This window comes from Psammomys obesus, unplaced genomic scaffold, assembly GCF_907164565.1.
Source record: "Psammomys obesus unplaced genomic scaffold, mPsaObe1.curated_primary_1811, whole genome shotgun sequence".
Classification (NCBI taxonomy): Eukaryota; Metazoa; Chordata; class Mammalia; order Rodentia; family Muridae; genus Psammomys; species Psammomys obesus.
Genome location: NW_026587216.1, coordinates 38,799,416 through 38,820,328, shown reverse-complemented (window position 1 = coordinate 38,820,328; position 20,913 = coordinate 38,799,416). Strand labels below are relative to the sequence as shown.

Below are 20,913 nucleotides of genomic sequence, written 5' to 3'. Positions count from 1 at the left end.
AGAAAGAAAGAAAGAAAGAAAGAAAGAAAGAAAGAAAGAAAGAAAGAAAGAAAGAAAGAGAAAGGAGGAAGGAAGGAAGGAAGGAAGGAAGGAAGGAAGGAAGGAAGGAAGGAAGGAAGGAAGGAAGGAAGGGAAAATTAAGAAAAAAAAAAAACCTCACACTACAGAAAGGCAAAAGGAAGAGCTATGCCTATGGCTTCCTGATTGTATGGTGAATTATAGAGACTTAGCATGGGTCCCTCAAGCCACAAAGCATTCACTCTAGCTGCTAAGAAAAAGTAATGTGTGCATGACAGCAGGCCAAAAAAGCAACTTGTCTGCTTCTATACTCAACGCGCAAAGCTCCCTCCACTGTGTTACTATACGCAGCTCTCATTGACAGAGGTTGTGTAAAACACTGAACAACAATTTAACAGAGAACAAACTGCCAACTAGGCACAAAGCTGCATTTAACAGGCCTTTCAACCAGCTACCAGTTTGTTAACTAAAATACAGTAACAGCAAAGAAAAAAAAAAGAATAAATAAAATCTTTGCAATAATCAATTTTACGTTACTACCCATGTTTCATACAAACTATTTTATCCATCATTTACATTGCGCAGAGAATAAAGCGTGCCTGCTGGGTACTCCGAGGCAGTAATTTCATAAAGGGGTTCTTACAGCGCCGAACAGCAGGAGATGAGCCTGAGTGCTTTATTACAGCTCCAGGAGCTAGAGCGCTGAATTCTCAGAGGTAAACTCAGTGCTTCGTAGTCTAGCTCAGGCTCTTCCTCAGCAGAGACCACTAATTCTCCAAAATTGTGTCAAATTACATATCATAGCCTTGTATAAAAGTGAATTTGAGCGAGCAGAGCTTTGTAAGCTACTACAGTGAGTTACCCACTCCACGTCAGCCAACACTAGCGGAATATTGCCCTGCGGCATCCACCTCTGCCACCGAACTGCTCAGATTCCAGGGCTAAGACTTCCAGTCCACCTTGAGAGAACACCATGGGACCCCACAAGCCTGGCTGCTGACCTGCTGCTCTGCCTGTGCGGTGTGCGACGGGGAGTCTCTCCCAGCAGCATCTGCATCATCTGCCTCCTCATCAGAAATCTTGAACTCCAAGTCTTCAGTGTATCGCTTCCTCTTCACCTGCCTGCTGGACCGCCTCTTCTAAAATGGAACCCCAACAAAGTGAGTTTTCAAAAGCAGCCTTTGGTGCTCTATACCACGCACACAGCGATAAGACTTTTGTTCTATTTTATTCCTTGGGAAAAACGGGTTTAACTTCAATCCTGAAAGTCAAGTGAAAAGAGATTATTGTGGCAACTACAGTGGCAAACTGGAGATCTGGGGCCCTGCTGCCCCCAATAGCCGTCCCTTCATCAAGAACACCCAAGCAACAGCAAATCGTGTGACTCACGTGGCCATTCTCCATCAAGAACACAGGCAACACTGGAGATGGGTACTGGATCTGGGGGAGCCCAGCATACTCTTCTCTATTTTTGTATGACTGAAAACTTTAGTGCAAAAAGCGCCCCCCCCCACAGAAGTGCATTAGAAAATAATCAATAGGCTGTAAAGTTCTCCACAAATATTGTTATACTGTTATTTCTCAAAGAATTCCAATGCGCTTAACTTGTGGACCTAAAAGAAACAGTTCAGGGTTAGGGATGTACACCTCAGTGATAAAGCGTGCACAAGAGCCTGGGTTCAAGTCCTAGTACTGGAGGAAGAGGGGGAGAAGAAATGGGAACTGAAGGCACAATTCACACTGAGTGGCTTTGTTGTCGCTGCTGTTTGTTTGTTTTGAGACAGAGTCTTACTATGCAGCCAGGGCTGGTCTGAAATTCAGTTAGACCAAGCTGGGCTCCAACACTCAGAGATCTGCCTGTCTCTGTCTCCCAAGTGCTGAGATTAAAGTTGCGGGCCACCATGCCTGGTAGTTCTAGTTTTAAGATAACTTTTTACCATGATGCTTAAAATGTGGAAGACTAGAAATCAGTCTGACTGTTGGCAAAATGTACACTTTCACGCTTGAGGTCAAAGTGTGAGCCAGCATGGCCTTTGCAGGACAATGTAGTAATGTAAATCCTTTGACCTAGCAAGTCTTCTTCCAGTAAGCCACATAACATATCTGGAAATCTGTCCAGGGTAAACTGATGAATGAAAGCAAATGAGTTTCACTAAGTAGCTCCAGATTCTACTTAGGACACGTTCGACCTTTCTACTTGGATGCACAGATGATCAGCAAAGCTCTGAAGATGAAGAGGGTGCATGTCATGTTCACTTCTCTAGTTCTCAATAGACACTCAATGAGAAAATAAGTGTGCGTGCTTTTGCTAACAGAAAAAAAGAAATACAAATCGTTACTAGGTATTAAGTTTGGAATAAAGAGATGAAAGGAGAGGAGGAAGCAGAGCAATTTCATTTCACTCCTAAAAAAAAAAAAAAAAAATACTGGAAATTTTTGAAGAAATAAAGGGCTGAAAATCAAATTTCGTAATGAAAGAATGAAGACATCAGCGGACACAACATTAAGATGGAAAGAAGCGAAATGCTCATGATGCAGACTAAGAAGGCAGACCAGACCATGCTGTCTCTCTAGGCAAGACCAACACCACCACACCACCTCACAGCCTGAGAAAAGGCACACTTTAACCTGCTTTGTAAAGATACTTTTGGTTAAAATAGCTGTGTCCTGATGAGAAAATTTAAATGTATTTCTATGGCCTTGCTGTGGCCATTCCTTGTGAATGAGTCAGAGTTAGAGTTAACATATCATTTACTTTTGACAACCAACCAGAACGTGCATAACTTTTCACTCCAAGACCCTCACAGACGCTGCACAGGAAGAAGCGTAACAAACAAGCGGCCTGTATCACTTCCTGTGTCAAACACCAGGAAGGCAGCTTTCTAGGCATGCTCTGTGGCTGCTTGGCTTTGCTTGTATTGCTAAGCACTTTCTGTACCTGAAATACAGGAAGGAGAAGAAAACGTGGGAAGGGGATGGAAGGGAAGGAGAGGAGTGGAAAAAAGGGGGAAAGAAACCCCTATTCAGAGAGTCACTATTTAGAGAGCCCATTTTAGGGAGGGTGCGGACTTTAAAAAGAGAAGCAGTGTTTGTAGAGTGGTGATGGGGTTGGTGAACTCGGGAAATAATTCTTTGGTTTGGTTTGGTTTGGTTTTGCAAAGGGCCTCCTTTTGTAGCTTTGGCTGGCCTGGAACTCGCGCTGCAGAGCAGTGTACCTGGCTCTGCCTCACAAGTGCTGGCATTAAAGGCAGCTGTCACCACTGTATCCAGACTGAGAATGATGCTTACTACTGTCCATAGATCCTTGTTGTAAAGCTCCTACTGTGAGAACGATTCTTACTACTGTCCATAGATCCTTGTTGTAAAGCTCCTACTGTGAGCACAAATTAAGACAAAGCACTCTCAAGGAAACAACAAATTTCATTAATTGTTTTATGTGTTTGTTTTGTTTTGTTTTTTTAGTTTTAAACTTCTTAACCAACTTTTAAGAGGAGAGAAGGCTCAGTGGTTTAGAGGACTTGTTGCTCTGGCAAGGAACCAGGTTTTAGTCCCTGCACCCACATAATGGAGCACAACCATCTTTAACCATCCTACCCTCCCAGGTGGTCCTTCCTTCGGGCTGTTCTACTCAGGAAAAATGCAACATCAAAGCTGAAATTCTTCCCAAGAGTACCAGATATTCCAAATCCCTGGGCTTTTAGATAGGCAGAGCTGGGAGCATAGTAGCGGGGCATACTAGGGGTCACTGGAAGCCCAGCCGGTCCCGAAAGGGCTGGCTGCCTATTCCAATGGGACCCAGCAATAACTGCTCCCTGATAATTCAGATTGTCACCTGCACAAGCCACATTCCCAGCCATCCCAAAGGACCAGACTGGCATGCTTCCAGGGAGCCTAAGAAAAAGTAATGCCATGTCTATTTGTGAGTCCTCTCTCAGCCCAAGAGTGAGGGCAACAAACTGTCACACACAAGAACCCAAATTCCCACTATTTACTTCTAGAACTCAGGAGAATCCAACAGTGGACCATTCGGCAGAGGTGACATTTGGGAATCAATGACTTGTTCATGGAAATTCTGCCATGAATGTATCACCTCTCTGACCATCTAATGTAGTATATCCTGGTTTTTATTACAATAATAATAATAATAATAATAATAAATAAATAAATAAATAAATTAACAAGCACAAGATAGATAAGTTGGTCAGCAAAGTGCTGGCCACACAAACATGAGGACTGGCCTGAAGGAATGGGGGTACACGCTTACAACTCCAGCACTGGGGAAGTAAAGACAAGATCTCTAGGGCACACAGGCCAGCCAAAGCAAACTCCAAGGCAGGGAGAGATCCTGTCTCAAAAACACAAGGCAGCCGACTCCTAAAGAATGACACCTCAGGTTAGCCTCTTGCTTCCACATGAGTGCACATATGTGCACACGCGTGTTCTTGTACACACACATAAGAGGGAGAAATCAAAAATTGACCAAAAAAAAAGTTTTGGAAAAAATTAAATATGAATGACGATTTAAACAAAGTGACACAACAACAGTGTTAAAATGTTTGTGAGAGCATTAACATGAAAACATGCACGCATGGTAACGAAGGGCAGCTTTTTGCTTTATTAATTTCAAGGCTCAGCAGCCCTGGAGAGAGCTGAGTTTCTGTGGGCCCTGGCTCTCTGCACTGTGGATATAATGTTCCAGACAACAATAAGGACATCGCACACACACCTGACAACAAAGCCAGGCCAAACCTTGCGTGCTTTACATGTGGCTAAAGTTACCCTGCTCCCCAGCCGGAGCTCAGGAGGGAATAATAGTATTACCTGAACACCTGGGTCTTCGTCCTCTTCAGGGGCAGGGGACGGTGGGGGTGTTTTGTCCAAGTCTGAGTTTTCAGAACCTTCTGTTTTTCCTTTGTTGACCTTTTTCTTCAAAGCACTTGCTTCTGAATCTGGTTTCTTATTACTAGAATTCAAAGCACATCAGTCAGTGTTCATTTCAGTGTGGTTTCCCAAAGCCCCAAACCTTCTCTTTCCATTAATACGGCACTGGTGGCGAAGGCTAGGTCGATGTGTGTTGGGCCTTTTTCGTTAGCTGGTACTCCCAATTAAGATTTGACAATAAACCTTCTAATTGATGACCTTCAGCTAATTTCTCTCCCATTAAAACAGAACTGAATGTAAAACTTTGAAAACTGGAGAGTATTGCTAGGCCCTGCTAATATACCAAGCCATGATGAAAACCTGAGATTTTTTTTTTGCTAAAAGTAAGGTGTATATACCTTTTTTTTTTTTAAACCAAAGATGGAAAAGTACAGTCTACTGGCCGCCTCCTTACTCCCCTGGCGCAGAGTTTTACACCCCTTTTTAAGTCCTGCGGTGGCCAGTAATACACTGTACCCCACTTACACGTGTTTAATAGAAGTTCATCTCCTAGAGATACAATATTTTATTTCATTCAGTATTCTTATTTACAAGCAAGTTTTCTTTCAGTGCTAAGTGTTTTGGAGGAATAGTCACAACTGGCCTTTATTTCCCCCCAGGGCTAGCCACTGAGCATGCCGGGCAAGAGCCCCACTGAGGACAGCATCAGCCCCACGATGGGTACCTCTGCCAACAGCTACGTTTCCAAAGTGTGTGTGTGTTTCTCAGCAATAACTAAAGCTCAGCTTCCCAAATGTTACTGAAAAACATCCGTAGATTCTAATGTTACATCAAAACAAATGAGTTCATTCTAAAAAAAATTAAATTCTTGGGCTATCACCACCCCTCCACATCCCCCAAAACTAACCCCTTCCCTGACGTTCTGTTAGTGCAAATGCCCTGTGCTCCCTTTAATCTACACCGGACCCAAGACTTCCTGACAGCAATCATCGTTTGTTACATATACAACACAGAAAATTATCCAAACAACAGGCGAAGATTTTTTTATCTTTTTTTTTTTTTAACTATTTCTAGGGAATCTCAAGTTCTAAGTAGCTTAACAAACAGAAGATATGTTTCAGAAGCCTACAATTATTAAATTCTATGAAGTTCCAGAGAAGCACACTGAGAGCCGCACCAGCGTCATGTTGTTAAGCCAGGAGGAAGGGTCTGCAGTAGCTAACGATTTTCAGGAAGGACGTGTCACACGTCCAAAGTACACCGACAGTGTTTCCAGCACACACCTAGGACAAGTTTTTCCACTAATAAGGATTTGGCTCATCTTAAACTTGTTATTTTTATATATTTAGGGCTTATTTTGATACATGAGCATTTTAGCCTAGCAAATAGCTAGCTCAAGAGACAACTTAAAACAACTCAAGATTATTGAAAATAGCAATTACATTTTAAACGTTGATTTTATTTACCAAAAAAAAAAAAAAAAAAAGTGGTGTGACTTAAGTCAAAGACCCACAGACAGTATGATATTTTTTTAAATTAAAAAAAATTCATGCAGCAGTTCCTGACGAGAGTGTCCTGGTGTTTACGCTACCCTCGGACAGAAGTCTCCCCTACCATGAGGCTCCATTTCCAGCATTTATTTCCGCTCTAACTGCCACAAATTATACAATACTACAGCTGAACACTGGGCCCCTTTCCTTTCATCTGCACGCCAAGAGCAATCAGATTACCCTGGTAACCAGCGGTCACATGACCAGCACCTGCTCTTTTGGCTGGATGCCACTGACTAAAGCCATCTGCTTCCCTCAATCAGCTTTCAAACATTCTCAACACCTGCGCTGCAGTGTTTTGTGGTTTCTTTTATCAAATCAGTGCAAAACTGCTCCCAAAACTTTACATATTTCTCGAATTTGTGTAAATCAGAGGTAGGTTTGTCAAAGAGTTGAACCACTGCCAGGTAAACTGAGCTGGCAGCGAGTGTTTTCCATGGTGACCTCGCTCAAGCAGAGCGAAGGATGGAGTTCAAGTTCGTGGGGTTTCAGGCCCCGCAAGCACCATCCTGCAGGAGCGAAGGGCTGACTGTCTGGATACTGCCCAGAGCCAGGTTTGAGGAAACATCTATTTGCTGGGGGACAGAAACACTAATGACTTTCCATCTGTTCTGACCAAGGATGAGCTGCACAGAACCTCCAAGATGGCTGGAAGTCAGACAGGACCTCTCCAAGCTTGGGAAGCACTTTCGGATCTGATTACGGCAAGAGGCAAACTCATTACACCCCTCGACATTCACCCATCCTCCAGTGTACAAATCAAGCATCCTAGAAATCAGAAAAGACCAAGAAGTCTTCAGTGGCCACCCAAAGACTTTCTAATCCAGGACAAAATTCAATTGCTCATATTAAACTGTACTCGTTATGATTTTGAAATAAGCCAATCTGGATTCCTCTGAAGTGTAATATTCAAATAGCTTTGACTGAAGTAAAATTGAAGTCAATTTTTTTCTTCTGCCAGAAGCACTACCGAATGGTGGTTTCTGAGTTCTAACTGCTACAGTTCCAGCTGTGACTGGATAAATCACTTGTGGTACTCCAGGACCTCCATTTCTTCATCTATCACATGAAGTTAACATACGTACCTCTAGTGTTTCTATGGGTCTAAATGAGGTGAGGAAAGAAACGAGGCAGTGCCGGACAGAGACGGTCACTCTCTGCACACCCCTGGAGGACAAGGAGTGCATCTGAGAGGTGCGTACTGGTCGGGACTCAGATCCACCAGTGCTGGCTCCACGGAAGAACTCACAGAGAGGACCCCGTGATCCCACGAGCATCAAGCAACATAAACGAAAAACTCTGATGACCAACGCTACCACTAGCTAAAGGGACCAACAGTATGTTCACCCCATGGCACTAGCAGTACTTTAACGACACACCTAGACCGCAGCAGTCACCGCCATCGCCTCTCTCACCCATGGGAAGGGCCCCTAGCGTTCAGAATCGTCCTGGATGCATCTGTAAGGTTCAGACTAACCTTTTACTGCCAAACCCCAAGCCCAGCCAGACAGACATTCTTCTTTCAAACTATATTCAAAGCTGGACTATGCAAACGGGACATCTGCCCTGGCTGTAGGGATAAGAATATTGTTAGGCACACCCCTTAAACAAGCATTATGACAGCGAGAATGAAGCCACCGAGCTGCACGGTACAGACACAGAGCTTCGGTGCACGTCCAACAGTTGCGGTGATGCCTACTCAGCACCATGGCAGCCCAAAAGCAAGACCGCAAGAACAGCCGGGCATGCACAGGCCACAGTTACCTCTCACTCCTCTCCTGAATCTGCTCTTCCTCCTGTGCCTCCTAGATCAGCACCCTGATGGAGCTAGAATATTGCTTGCAAACTCACCTCCACAGGTCACTAAAGGAAAAGCTAGGAAGGGCTTAAACCCAATCCCCAACATACAATGTCTGCGAATCTCAGTACTGGGGTACAGGCTGAATCTCAGTACTGGGGTACAGGCTGTCTCCAACCTTTGTCCCTCACAGCACTCACTTCCTTTGTGCTCCTTGCAGCTGTATTCCACAGGCATACAAGTCAAGCCCTCTCTGGCCTCTGGTACCTTGAAATCTGCCTACTCATCTGCAAGAGTTAGCTGATGGATCACTCATTCCAAGAACACTGTCAGAAAAGCATAATAGTCTAGGCTGGGCATGATTTCAAATTCCTATTCATATGTCACACAACATGTAAATACTTAAGACATACAAAAATCAGTGTTGACATTACTGAGCTATATTAAAAGTAGAGCATTGTATATCTTTCATAAACTATCCTGTGAGCTAAAAAGAACTATCTTTGAATTCCTAGTGCCTACTTAAATGGGCTTACAGACTATTTATGTTTCTTTTCCAGTTTAATAGTAAGTACAAAGCGTGCTCTCTCTCTCTCTCAATTCTCTCTCCTGGCTTTCCTAGAACTTGTTCTGTAGACCACACTGTCCTCAAATTCAAGAGCTCCGCCTTCCTCTGCCTCCTGAGTGCTGGGATTAAAGGTGTTTGCCACCACTGCCTGGCTACAAAGCTTTTGCTATGTGCTGATACCTTCCACTGTTGCTCTGTAGCCTCTTGTTTCACACTTTATTATGAGAGCAGAATCATACTGGCCAGTACTGGGGTCCACAGCCAACTCACCAAGCTTATTAGTTCTATAGTTTCCCCAGCGCTGTCAAAGCGTGCGCCACCATGGGCAGAATGTTTAGGTACAATCATTAAAACACAAACTCCATATTCAGAGTTGTGGGCGGGGGGGGGGGGGGGAGTGTAAGTGGGGGGAGGTGTTCTTGGGACTCCACACTTCTGGAAGGATTCCTACTTAGCTGAAGACATAACAGTCCATAAACACAGGGTGGGGGCTGTTGTCTAAGGTGGGGCTGGTGGACCGAAGTTGACCAACTCTTGTCTGAGAAATTGCAGGCTTTCTAAACAAGGTTTTGTCCAAAGAGCCAGAGCTTATTAGAAAGCCTGGGCTGACCTGATTTACGACAAAACAGAATGCAGTTAAATAGTCATTAGTGTCAACCTAAGGACCTTCGTTCTCAGAAGAAACTTTAAAAAGGAGCCATATTGTGAAACCAAATGTGATGAGGAGTAAGTCAATTAATAAAGGTGACTGGACAGTAGGCAGGAGTTAGCAACCTAGCAGGCCCTTAGGATAAAGTTAATGAGGATTCTCGATACAGTGTGGGGGGTGGGAATCAACCTTGAGATCTAGGTCAGGGTGATCAATCAGGAAAACTATTAGGGACTCAAGGGTCTCCCAAATATTACACTATCTTCTTTAAGAAGGGCATTGGGGCATGTTCTTACAATTGATATGCTGGAGGGAGAGAGGGAGAGCGAGCGAGCTTGCATGCGTGTGTGTGTGTGTGTGTGTGTAGTGCCATGGATCTCTCCCTGACCTGAGGCTCAGCAGTTGGCTAAAGTGAATGCCTAGCAAACTCTGGGGCTACACCTGTTTTTTTGCATCCCTTCAGATGCAATTACAAGCCCATGCCACCACTCCCAGGCTTTAGTTTGTTTTGTTTGTTTGTTATTTGAGACAGGATTTTCCTGTGCAGCCTTGGCTGTCCTGGAATCACTCTGTAGCCAGGCTGGCCTCGAATTCACAGAGATCGGCCTGCCTCTGCCTCCAGGGTGCTGGGATTGAAGGCGTGCACCACCATCACCCAGCTCACACCCAGCTTTTTATATAGGTACTGGCTATCCAAACTCAGCTTTCCCCCCACCCCCATCCTTCTATATAGCAAACGGGATCTCACTGTTGCCTCGGCTGCTCTTGAACTTAAATGGCAGCCTTCCTGTTCCAACCTCCCAGATAGCTTAGATTAAGTATGAAGTAACCCATCCAACAAAAGACTCTTTAACAAACCAATAAGGGAACTACCACTTAGGATGTGGGGCAGAAGTATGGCGACTCTAAAAAGTCTCAGGCCGCCATAAGAGAACACAGCCGCCTAGTGGACTCCAGGGCTAACCATTGGTGCAAAAGCACGCCCAGTTTCACAAATCTGTCTCTCCCTCTTCCTCTCTCCAAGCAATGCAGAGCAGAAAAAGCACTGCTGGACAAACCCCAATACCTGATTTTACAATGTACTACAGAGCCATAGCAACAAAAAACAGTAAGGCACAAATATATTATCTAGACCGGTGAAATAGAACAGAGGACCCCGAAATGAACAAACATTAGCTACAGTACCTAATTTTTGACAAAGGCCTCAAAGACATACTCTGAGAAAAAGACAGCCTCTTCTACAGTTGGTGCTGGGAACATGGAACATCCACCCTGCAAAATCCAAATTCAAATGGATTGAAAACCTGAAAGCAGCGGTTCTCAACCTTGCTAATGCTGTAACCCTTTAATACAATTCCTCATGTTGTGGTGACCTCCAACCATAAAATTATTCCCGCTGCTACTTTATAACTGTAACTTTGCTACTGTTATGAATTGTAATGTAAATATCTGATATGCAGAATACCTAATATGTGACCCCAGATAAAGGCTCTCATGACACCCACAAATGGGTCAAAATCCACAGGTTGAGAACCACTGCTTTATTGTTAAGTCCTAAAACTCTGAAACCAGCAGAGTCAAAACATGATGCCAGAGCACATTCTTTGGTGAGGGCTCCAATATGGGAGGGGGCAATTCCAAAATTTGACAGATGGGAGCACATGCAATTAAAAACCTATCCAGCAAAAGGAACAACCTGCAGTGCAAAGAGACAGCCAACAGAATGGGAGAAAATCCTCACCAACTATGCATCTGACAGGGGTTAACATTTGTAATCTTTAACCCAAAACAACAACCCATCCAATCACATGGACAAAATGAACAGAACAGACAATCCTCAGAAGAAGAAAAGCATACAGCTGACTACTAAATAAGTGAAGAAACATTCACAGTCCTTCACCATTAGGGAAATGTAAATTAAAACTGTGCTGAGAATTCACCTCACTCCTCAGGTGGCTGTCATCAAGAAAACAAACAGTAACAAGTGCTGGAGACAATGTGGGCAAAGAGGAGTCCTAGTCACTCAGGGTGGAAATGTAAAACGGGGCAGCCACTGTGAAAAGCAGTTTACCGGTTCCTCAAAAGACTAAAAATAGAACTTTCCTGTGACTCAATCTCTCCTGGATATATAGCTCAACAAATTTAAGTCGGCACACCATAGAGAAACGTGCACAGCCACACATTCACTATAGTCACGACACAGAAGCAAGCTAGATGGCCCTCACTATAGATAAAGAAATATGGCATATATGTACACAATGGACTGCTATTCAGCAATAAGGGAGAATGACATTATTTCACTTGCAGAAAAATTAATGGTACTAAATAACGCCATGTTAAATAAAATAAGCTAGAAGCAGAAAAACAAATGGCTTATGTTTTCTCTCCTATGTGCAACCTACATCCATGCACTGTGCACATATACAAACACATGCACACATACACAGAGGTACACAAACACATGCGGGCACACACACACCTCTTACATATATACAAACATAGAAACATATGCAAATATAGGCAGGCGCGCGCGCACACACACACACACACACACACACACAGAGCGCTCCAGAAATCAGAAGGGAGGCTGTTTGAAAGAATGGATGGGGGAGGAACTGGGGCAAATATGAGCCAAGTACAATGATATCTATATATATGAAAACACCATAATGAAGCTCATTTTGTATGCAACATAAAAATTAATGGCATAAGCAGTAATGTAATAAACTTCAGGCAACAGAATAAACTGGGAAAGAGGGAGCAGCCAGAGTGGCAGATAACACACCGGCACACCAAGACTTCCCTCTAGTAGGTGCCCTAACACCTGCCCTGGGACTAGGCAACCTGGTGCCGTGTTCTCACTTACCCACTGTGTGCCCACACACTTGACTCCACACAGGGGCCTTGGAACCCTAGCTCCCACACATACCCTCCACTTTGACTCCACACAGGAACACTAGGACCGTGCTTCCCAAGGTTTTTCACCTTATGACTCTTGAGTAAGGCAGAGAATTGTGAGGGAATGAGAAAGAAGGAACTTGGGTTTACTAGAAACAACACAGGATGTGAAGAAAAACTACTAGCATTAAAACAGCCCTTTAAGTTATTGCCTTAAAAGGTATAGCTCCTGGGGAAAGGGTATTTCCTTGTTACTGTAAGTACTAGAACTTTAAAATAAATTTATTTATTTATTTACTTAACGTGCATTGGTGTTTTGCCTGCATGTATATCAGTGTGCGGGTGTCAGATCCTCTGGAACTGGATTTACACACAGTTGTGAGCTGCCATGTGGGTGCTGGGAACTGAACTCAGGTCCTCTAGAAGAACAGCCAGGGCTCTTAACTGCTGAGCTATCTCTCCAGCCCCAAGTACTAGACTGTTAAGAAAAGAATTGCAAAGAAAATCAGAAGCGATCTCAAAGCCTAATTGGGTCTCATGTTGTGAATACATGGGTCATCTTTGCATTAGACAATCAAACTTTCAGCCATGTTAGCCTAGTGTTTGATGCAAACCTGCTTTGCCTGAGAACCCATGTGTGGGTGTTGGAGTGGCACGCCCAGGGCTACCTGGCCTCACATGGTATCTGTCAGGTCCCAACAAACTTTCCCATGACTATCTGTTCTGCTTGGTGTTGGCCCTGGGTCATTTTAAGCCGGTAACAGCTTGTCTTTAGGGTTGCTACAGTGTTGGTCATTTCCTAAAGGACATCATTCATACATTCATTCACTATCTGAGAGAACAACAGATGACTTTCCTGAAAGAACTAAATCTTTAGCGATGACATATTCTAAAGCAAAGAGTTTTGTCACGTAGTCAAGAACTGACAGTAAAAATCCACACATTGTCTTGTAGACTCAGTTCAGCTGTGGAACACAGAAAAGAAGTACAGTCAGCTGAGATGTCTCTTCACCAAAGCCCAACATAGACGGGAGCCACGTTGGCCGTGTGGCACCATCAGCCCTGCAGCGCAGCAGAAAGGAAGGATAGACCCAGTTATACATGATGGTGGTGACACACACCAAAGCCTTCTTCCAGAAGCCTCTCAGGTGCACACTGCCAAGCTGCCAGGTTCACCTCTGACCACGAGTGCCATGTTCCGAGATGTATGAGGTATCGCTTTTGGTTGTGGGCAGCTCTCCACTGAGGGTCACCTTGGCACTCACAATCCCACTCTCTGGGTTCACAAATAGCTTCTCTGACCTGCCAGGATGCCTTACACAAGAGAGACACGCTGCCCGCCCATATTTCAGTTGGTGGTGTTCAGCAGGATGAGAATTAGACAGACTCACAGTAAAAGCACAAAGGAGAAAACGACCACCATCTACCCAAACAGGAAAGGCAGACTACTGTGAACTACACTGTTCCTTTATAACTCAGGACCAAAAATAAAATAATACTCTAGTGGATGCTTAAAGGTGTTGTCATTCTAACTTTTACAGAATTAAAACTTTTTTTCTTAACTCATAGCCTTTCCTTATGTAACGTCTCAAAGCTAAAGACACACTAGGACGCAGCTGAGGATGAGCCAGCACAGAAGCTGCCTGATCCTCCTTGACATCCAGTGACCTCAGGAGTGCTTTGTCTAGGCCCAAACATCATTACGTAACAGGAGATAAACACTGCATTTTACAGATTTTCCTATTTTTCCAAAGCAACCCCACATATATAAAGACTTTAAATAAAAAATAAAAAAATCAGCCTGCCATCCTTTTGCCCCTCTCTCCCAGGGATAATGTGAAAGCCATGTGCGTCTACCACAGCAAAATGCACTCCTCCTCAGTACTCTGCTTAAGGAAGACTTCAAAAAGAAATGTCTCTAGCGAAGCCTTTCTCTTACAAGCACTGCTGCACACAGCCCCCTGGCCTCACCACTGTTATTGGGTGTCACAGTGAGAGGTCAGAGGAGGGGCCACACCACCCTCTCCTGCAGAAACCGAAGAAGCAGCAGGTCACTGCAGCTCACTGCAGAGGCAGATGTCCCCACCAGAGCCCATCCCCGCACCTAGCATACAGCACAACGGGGCAGAACCTGCTTTCCAAGCTGAGCCAGAGAGGAAGAAACAGAGCGCAGGCACATGCTGAGGAGAGGGCGCGCTCTGGGACTGCAGGGTGGGTCCACGCAGTCCATCTCGAGCTTGACTTGACATAAGGGACTCAGCAGGACAGGTTCAGAGGCAGAGCCAGCATGGTCCTCGTGGTACTTCTCCCTCTTCTTCCTCACTAGCACTAAAAGGCTCAAAGCTTTACTTTATAGCTGCATATTTGAAGTGTGTGTGTGTGTGTGTGTGTGTGTGTGTGTGTGTGTGTGTCTCCTCCTTGGCAGGCTCCAGCCAAAACAACGTCCTTCTGATTTTCCAACATTTTGAACCAAACTAAATCATCATCTTTTAAAGGGAAAGGAGGAACAGGAAGAAAGGAAAAGAAAAGAAGCTACGAACTGAATTCATTACTCACCCGCTGTGAAGATACCTGAGACATGGGCGTCTGGGCCCCTGCTTTAGTCTCCCTACCAAGGCTGGCTTAAAGAGTTGCTTTTATTTATGACCCCAGCAAGAAGCTCTCCAAATACAGAGCACACTGCAGATATATTTCAGTGTACCAAGATACTGGGCTGGCTGGCTGGCTGAATGAGTATTTCTTGGGTGAAAACACCTTAGCTAATTGAGAAAATGAGTTCCTCAGAAGGATGCTGCTAAGTAAATATTAACCAGTACTATTAATGATAATTACAGGAGCTTGCAAAAAAGCACACTTCCCAGTTTTTGGTAGTTTGTGTGTGTGTGTGTGTTTTAAATAAGAGTGGTAGGTTTAAAATAAAATGTTAGCTTCACTCAATTGAAAAATAACATTTTCGTTTCTGCTAAATTTAACACCGGGGGTGGGGAACAGAGCAAGGAACAAAATGTGTTCCTAGAAGCTACCTCAGCAGCAGCCACACTGCTTCATTTAATTCAGGCTTCAGTAGTCAAGTCACAATCTTTGGCCAAGTTCCCCTCTTTCTGTACATTCAAAGAATCTTTATGTAGCTAAATGGACCACTAAATCCTTCAAGAGTCATTCAAAGGAAGCACTTCCTCCAAATTCTCTCTCACTTCACAGAATCCATGCACGCACAACAGAGACCACTGAAAGGAAATGCAAATCCTCTGAGAATCCTTGCACATGCAAAACGCATCCTCTCCAGCCACAGAGGTCCTGGCTTTATTTTCAATATTAACAGCCAATATTTGAAAGCTATAAGGACACCCGGGGAGAGCAATAAAAACAGGCATAGGAAAATATATTACAAATAAAAATAGAAGAGAAGAAGAAGAAAAAAAGAACATGGTTCTACTAGAGGAGTGTGGCCCAGAAATAGCCCGTTTTTTTCTCGTTGTTAGGATGCAAAGTGTCTTAATTCTGCTCTGCTGGGCAACTCTTTTTCCTGTTTCACCACCATTCTATGTAACTGCTTCTAGGCAGATTTTTTTTTCGTTTCTCCACACAGGAGAGACACGTGTGACTGTGTTTTGGTTGTCAAGGTGGTGGGCGTCTATGAACTCAAGCGTCTGACTTTTCACAGAACCAAGTGGGCTCCCAGGGGCAAGGAGGCTGTTCAGGCATGGGAGGAACCGCTCTGCACAGGCGCCCTCTCCGTGCATTCATTACCGAGGGTGTGAGAGTGACGCAGGCCACCAGCAGGTCACTCACTCAAAGGACAGCATGTCTGCCCTGCCGGCAGAGCAGCAGCGAGGAGACAGCTCCTGACTGCAGAAAGAAGTGAGGAGTTTCTAAAGTTTTCATCTCACTTGTTTATTTCCTCTGTTTCAGCCCTCTGTAGGAAAATTATTTTCTGTATAAACAAATTCATCAAGTTAACTTATTCAAGGATGGAAATAACCGGTATCACATAACATTTTGCAAAACAAAATTGCCACTGTTGTATTCCACTGCATAGACGCAAACTGCTCTGGCAATTCAGCCCCAGCACTGACACAACCCAAACCCCCTATTACCTTCATCACTGCATATTCAATTTACATAATTATTCTGCTATGCTATTCAGAATTTACATGTAGTTGTATGCATTCTCGTTATCCTTGATTCAAGGATGCTATTTCCTTGTAGATGGAACTGAACAAGGAGACCACAATTGACATACTCAATTCATCTGACCAATAGCAACAATGTGGTCTGACAAAATAATGGTTTGGTTTGTTAATTTATTTAGCATCTCAATGCAGTTATCCTATGTTTGGACAGCCAATCCTGAAAGGGCATCAACAACAGGAAAGCTTCTGGGAGAGTCCTTGCCACACTCTACTGTAAATCAGCCAGCGGTCACACGCACAAGCCAACAGAGGAGCTAGCAACCCTCGCCGTGACCCCCAACGCCACCTCCAAGCCCGGCTCGCTAAGCTCTGGCACACATGCTGTCAACTTCCGGTCACTTGAACATCACCATATACATCCATGTGTTCCAGTCAAAGATTCTCAAACCACTAAGGCTAAAAGCAACTGTGCTTATATTATATAGTTCACGGGGAGGCAACAGGGAGGAGGAGAGAACTGTATTTTCTTCATGAGTGAAGTCCCTCCTGTGCCTACAAAAAACTAGGTGCAGGCTCCACTCAAAAAGTCGTGCTAAACACTTTCTGGGCAGAGACCCTAACCCATGCTCAGGACTAGAGTTGCTAGCCCGCTCTGGAGCTAGCCCTGAAAGCTCACTGGGCGAACTGACCAAGCTGGAGACCCGCCGGGCCAGGAGGTTAGCACGCCACTCACTTTACACGCAGCATTTCAGAGTCTGCTGCCAAAGGGCTCCATGGCATGCAAGGGTGTGCTCAGGTGAAGAGTAAGCACAGGGCCCGCCCGTCATATACACAGGCTGAAGATGGCTGGAAATTCACGCCAGAATCCCAGAGCAATTCTGTCCATTAAGTAAAAGCAGTAACAACAACGATAATAATGAAGTAATTACGGTGAAAACTGAACCCAAATTATGCTGGTACTAAAAGTGTTGGTGATGTCTTGCTAAAGTCCAGAGCCCCTCCTGAGTACACACACCCACACTTTAAGAAAAAAGGGCGCATTCTGTTTCAGGTCAGGACTTGGCTTCTCTCTGGGAGATGTAAGTATATGCTTCCTCATACCAAAGCCGAATATTTACATTCAGGTAGGTTTTTTTTTTTTTTTTTAAAGAAACTCATACCGTCAGACTAAGCTTTTTAGCTGCATCTTAACTACTCATCGTTATAGTCAACGCTTACCTACAAATAAGCATTTAATAAAATGTCTCTTTAATAAATGTAAAGGCTAATGTCCACAGGGAGAAGAATATTTTCAATAAGGAGATTAGATACTGAGGAATCAAAACTCGATGGCAAATGCTGCCAAGTTTGTAAATACTGGTAAGTATTGGTAAATTTGAGTTGCTGCATGCACGCAGTTATCTGGACATCATGAAAGGCATTCGTGGCCAAACAAAACTTAAATGATGAGGATTCACACCGTCAACACCCAGCTTAACCATGCCATTATCCTCCCGGCGGGACCCTGCCCTTTCACCCTGCTGCCACAGCCACCATCTCCTCTGTGTGCTGGCATGCACTTGCACACTCGGAGCTCCTCATCACAGAAAGTGCGAGGCAATGGCACAACTGGCTATGTGTGCACACAAATGTTTACTTGTGCACATGGGACAGAAGGTGGAGTGTGTTTTCTATCAGAGTGTGGAAACGGGCTCAGATTAACCAAGTCTAGCCATACTTCCATCTGGAAACTATATTTTCTAACATGAGCCATATTCTGAAAAATAGATTCAGATGTTTGGAACCGGACCAGAACAGTTGTTAGAAATGTTCAGAACAAATGAAAAAAATTAGTCCTCAATGTCTTCCCTCAGATTTTCTTACTGAATAAATATGCCTTCTAGGGGGTCAGAGAGCTGGTGGGGTGTACAGAACACAAGAGGCTCTTTCCTGTTACCCAGAATCCACACCGTTTGTCCTTGAAGCCACCTCTAATGTAGAGTACCACTGGGATTCTCCCATGCTGCCCACAGGACTTCAACCTGCCAGAGAAGACCTACCCTGCCAAACAGACACAACTCATTTTATTTCCAGTTCTGGAGACAGCACTGAAATGCTTAGAGCCACACAGTGGCCTTGCTTTTGCCTGAAACCCTTCCTATCAGTTACACAAAGAGCCAAGTGAAGTTGTGGGTTTTTTGTTTTTGTTTTTTATAAATAAGAAGCCAGTTGCTAATTTTTTTTTTTTTTAATCCAGTAAAGATTCTAAATCAACAGTTCATAACAGGGGAGTCCTAAAGTTTAGAATGTACGAAAACTTTAGCTTTGCACTGTAGAAGCAAAAGATGCTCAGGAATGAATATATGAAAACAAACAGCCCCTCCATGCCCCCATGCACCCGCTGCAGCCTGGGGCCTCTCTGCAGGGTGGCCCTCAGCCCCACCCACAGCCTACCTTGACTTTTTGCTGGATTTGGGTTTTGGTGTGACAGTTTTTGCTTTCTTTTCCTTTGGCTCTTTGGGGATCTTCGGGGCTTTCGGGGTTTTGGGCTCTTTCTTCTCCTTCGGTTCCTTCAATTCCTTCGGATCTTTTTTGACCTTCGGCCTTTTCTTTTTCTTTTTTTCTTCTTGGGACCCACCCAGTGAGTTCCTACTTAGTTCTTGGTTATCAATCCCACCAGGGAAGTTATCTTTACCAAAACCTTTACTGGGATCCCCTGCAGCGATGTGGTTGTTTTTCTTTTTCTTCTTTTTCTGCTGTGGCTGCTGCTCTAGGGATGGCAGGTAATCGTCGCTCTTCACTAGCGGAGCGTTCTGTCCGCTGACCTGAGTCATATCCGGTACTGGCTTCTCTAGGAAGGGCTCCGATGGAGAGTGCTGAGAAACACAAATGGGATTGAAATTAGTTTCTCACTCTTCAGATAAAGAAAGGAACTGAAAGTCAGTGACTGACGCTTTTCTGAAGTCATATTCTGTACTCAAGGAAGCACACATCTACAGACCAAGGGTCATGGGATTTGTCATTTTCTCTCAGCCTAAAAACATTTTCCTTTCTTTAGGACAAGTACCTTTCAATAAGGAAAATGTTAAAATTTAAATACCAGTTTATTACTACAGGAAAACATTAGTGCAGGAAGGGGAAAACTATTACAGACTAGACATTCTGTACCCTTTCAACTGTAAGAACACAGGACGAGAAGTAAAACATAGACTCGGTCTGCAGAGTTTTCTCCCCATGGGCGAGGGGGACTCAAAGATAAAGAATACAGTTGCTTTTAAAAAGAACATGTATATCCAACAACATTGAAATTTTCTAGTACTAAAAAGTGTGTGTGGGGGGGTGGAGTTAGGTATAACATAAATTTACAGTATGCAGGTCATTTCTGGATTAAGTGACATTAAACTATCTAGATTAAAATGTCATGTAGAGGAATGATTTTTGCACTGGCTAAATTTCTTGAATATGAAATGTGAACAATATCATTTCCAACTTCTTGAAGCCATACTTTTTTTTTTTAAGTTATTAAGAAGAAGAAATCCAAATAGTTAATGTGAGATACTGTTCAGGAAATTTGCCATTTACTAGGGAGGTGCACGTTAGAAAATACTGACAAACAGGATGAGATGCTGAGGGGTCATCTGAGATCAAAGCAAATGACCCACCGCACAGCCACCGCACAGCTACCGCATGACCCAGAGCAGGGCGGGGCGGCCTCGTTGTCCACCAAGCAAACTGTGGCATCTTAGAACCTTCACATTTCAACAAAATACCTGGAAACATCCCATCTGCAACTTTCCTTATTTTTTGCCTTTTTCTTATGTTCCTGGGAGATGAGTGATCTTCTGATGTGCCCAGCATGGGCTTTATGACCTCAGCATCAACAAATACCCACATCAGACCTTTGGACTAGGATGAGGAACTTTCTGATTTTACAGTTGGGGACAATGACACACTAATATAAATTAACCTGTCTGAGGAAACACACCATAATAGAACCAATGTCAAGGATGATACATCTTACACCCTGCAAAAGCAGACCTGTGAAGAGCCCAGGCTTACCCCACACTGGCTCAGCACAAACACAGGATAGGCTAAATATTACTGTGGGTGTGGGCCAAAGGGGGAAAGTTAGTGCAGGTAACAGACATCACATCTCAATACAACTTATTTATTCAGCGTACCCGATGTCTTATATTGAGGTACTGTGTCCATTTACCTGAATCCAAAAAAAAAAAAAAAAAAAAAAACCACACCTCATTTATCTCCATCTTTCAGAGAAAAAATTAAGAGTTACAGAAGGTAACATCACTCCCCAAGGCCACAAAAAGGCTGGAGGTCAGAGATGAATCTGGCTTCCCTTCATCCAGTGTCTTCTAAATCCATCCAGCTCCTAAAACCTTACATGAAGGCATATTTCTAGGGAGACACCACAAGTTTCA

General features: G+C 44.0%; 1 protein-coding gene across 2 annotated transcripts in view; it reads right to left on the bottom strand.

The window, feature by feature from the left end:
- Nucleotides 1-20,913, bottom strand: part of Chd7 (chromodomain helicase DNA binding protein 7) — a 168,280-nt gene that overhangs the window by 64,635 nt on the left and 82,732 nt on the right. For both annotated transcript variants that reach the window (XM_055603216.1, XM_055603217.1), the window contains exons 3-5: nucleotides 18,929-19,350; nucleotides 4,840-4,981; nucleotides 1,020-1,157 (exon numbers count right to left, since the gene is read on the bottom strand). In XM_055603216.1, the coding sequence (XP_055459191.1) occupies nucleotides 1,020-1,157; nucleotides 4,840-4,981; nucleotides 18,929-19,350 (702 nt within the window). The remainder of the gene's footprint in view (nucleotides 1-1,019; nucleotides 1,158-4,839; nucleotides 4,982-18,928; nucleotides 19,351-20,913) is intronic.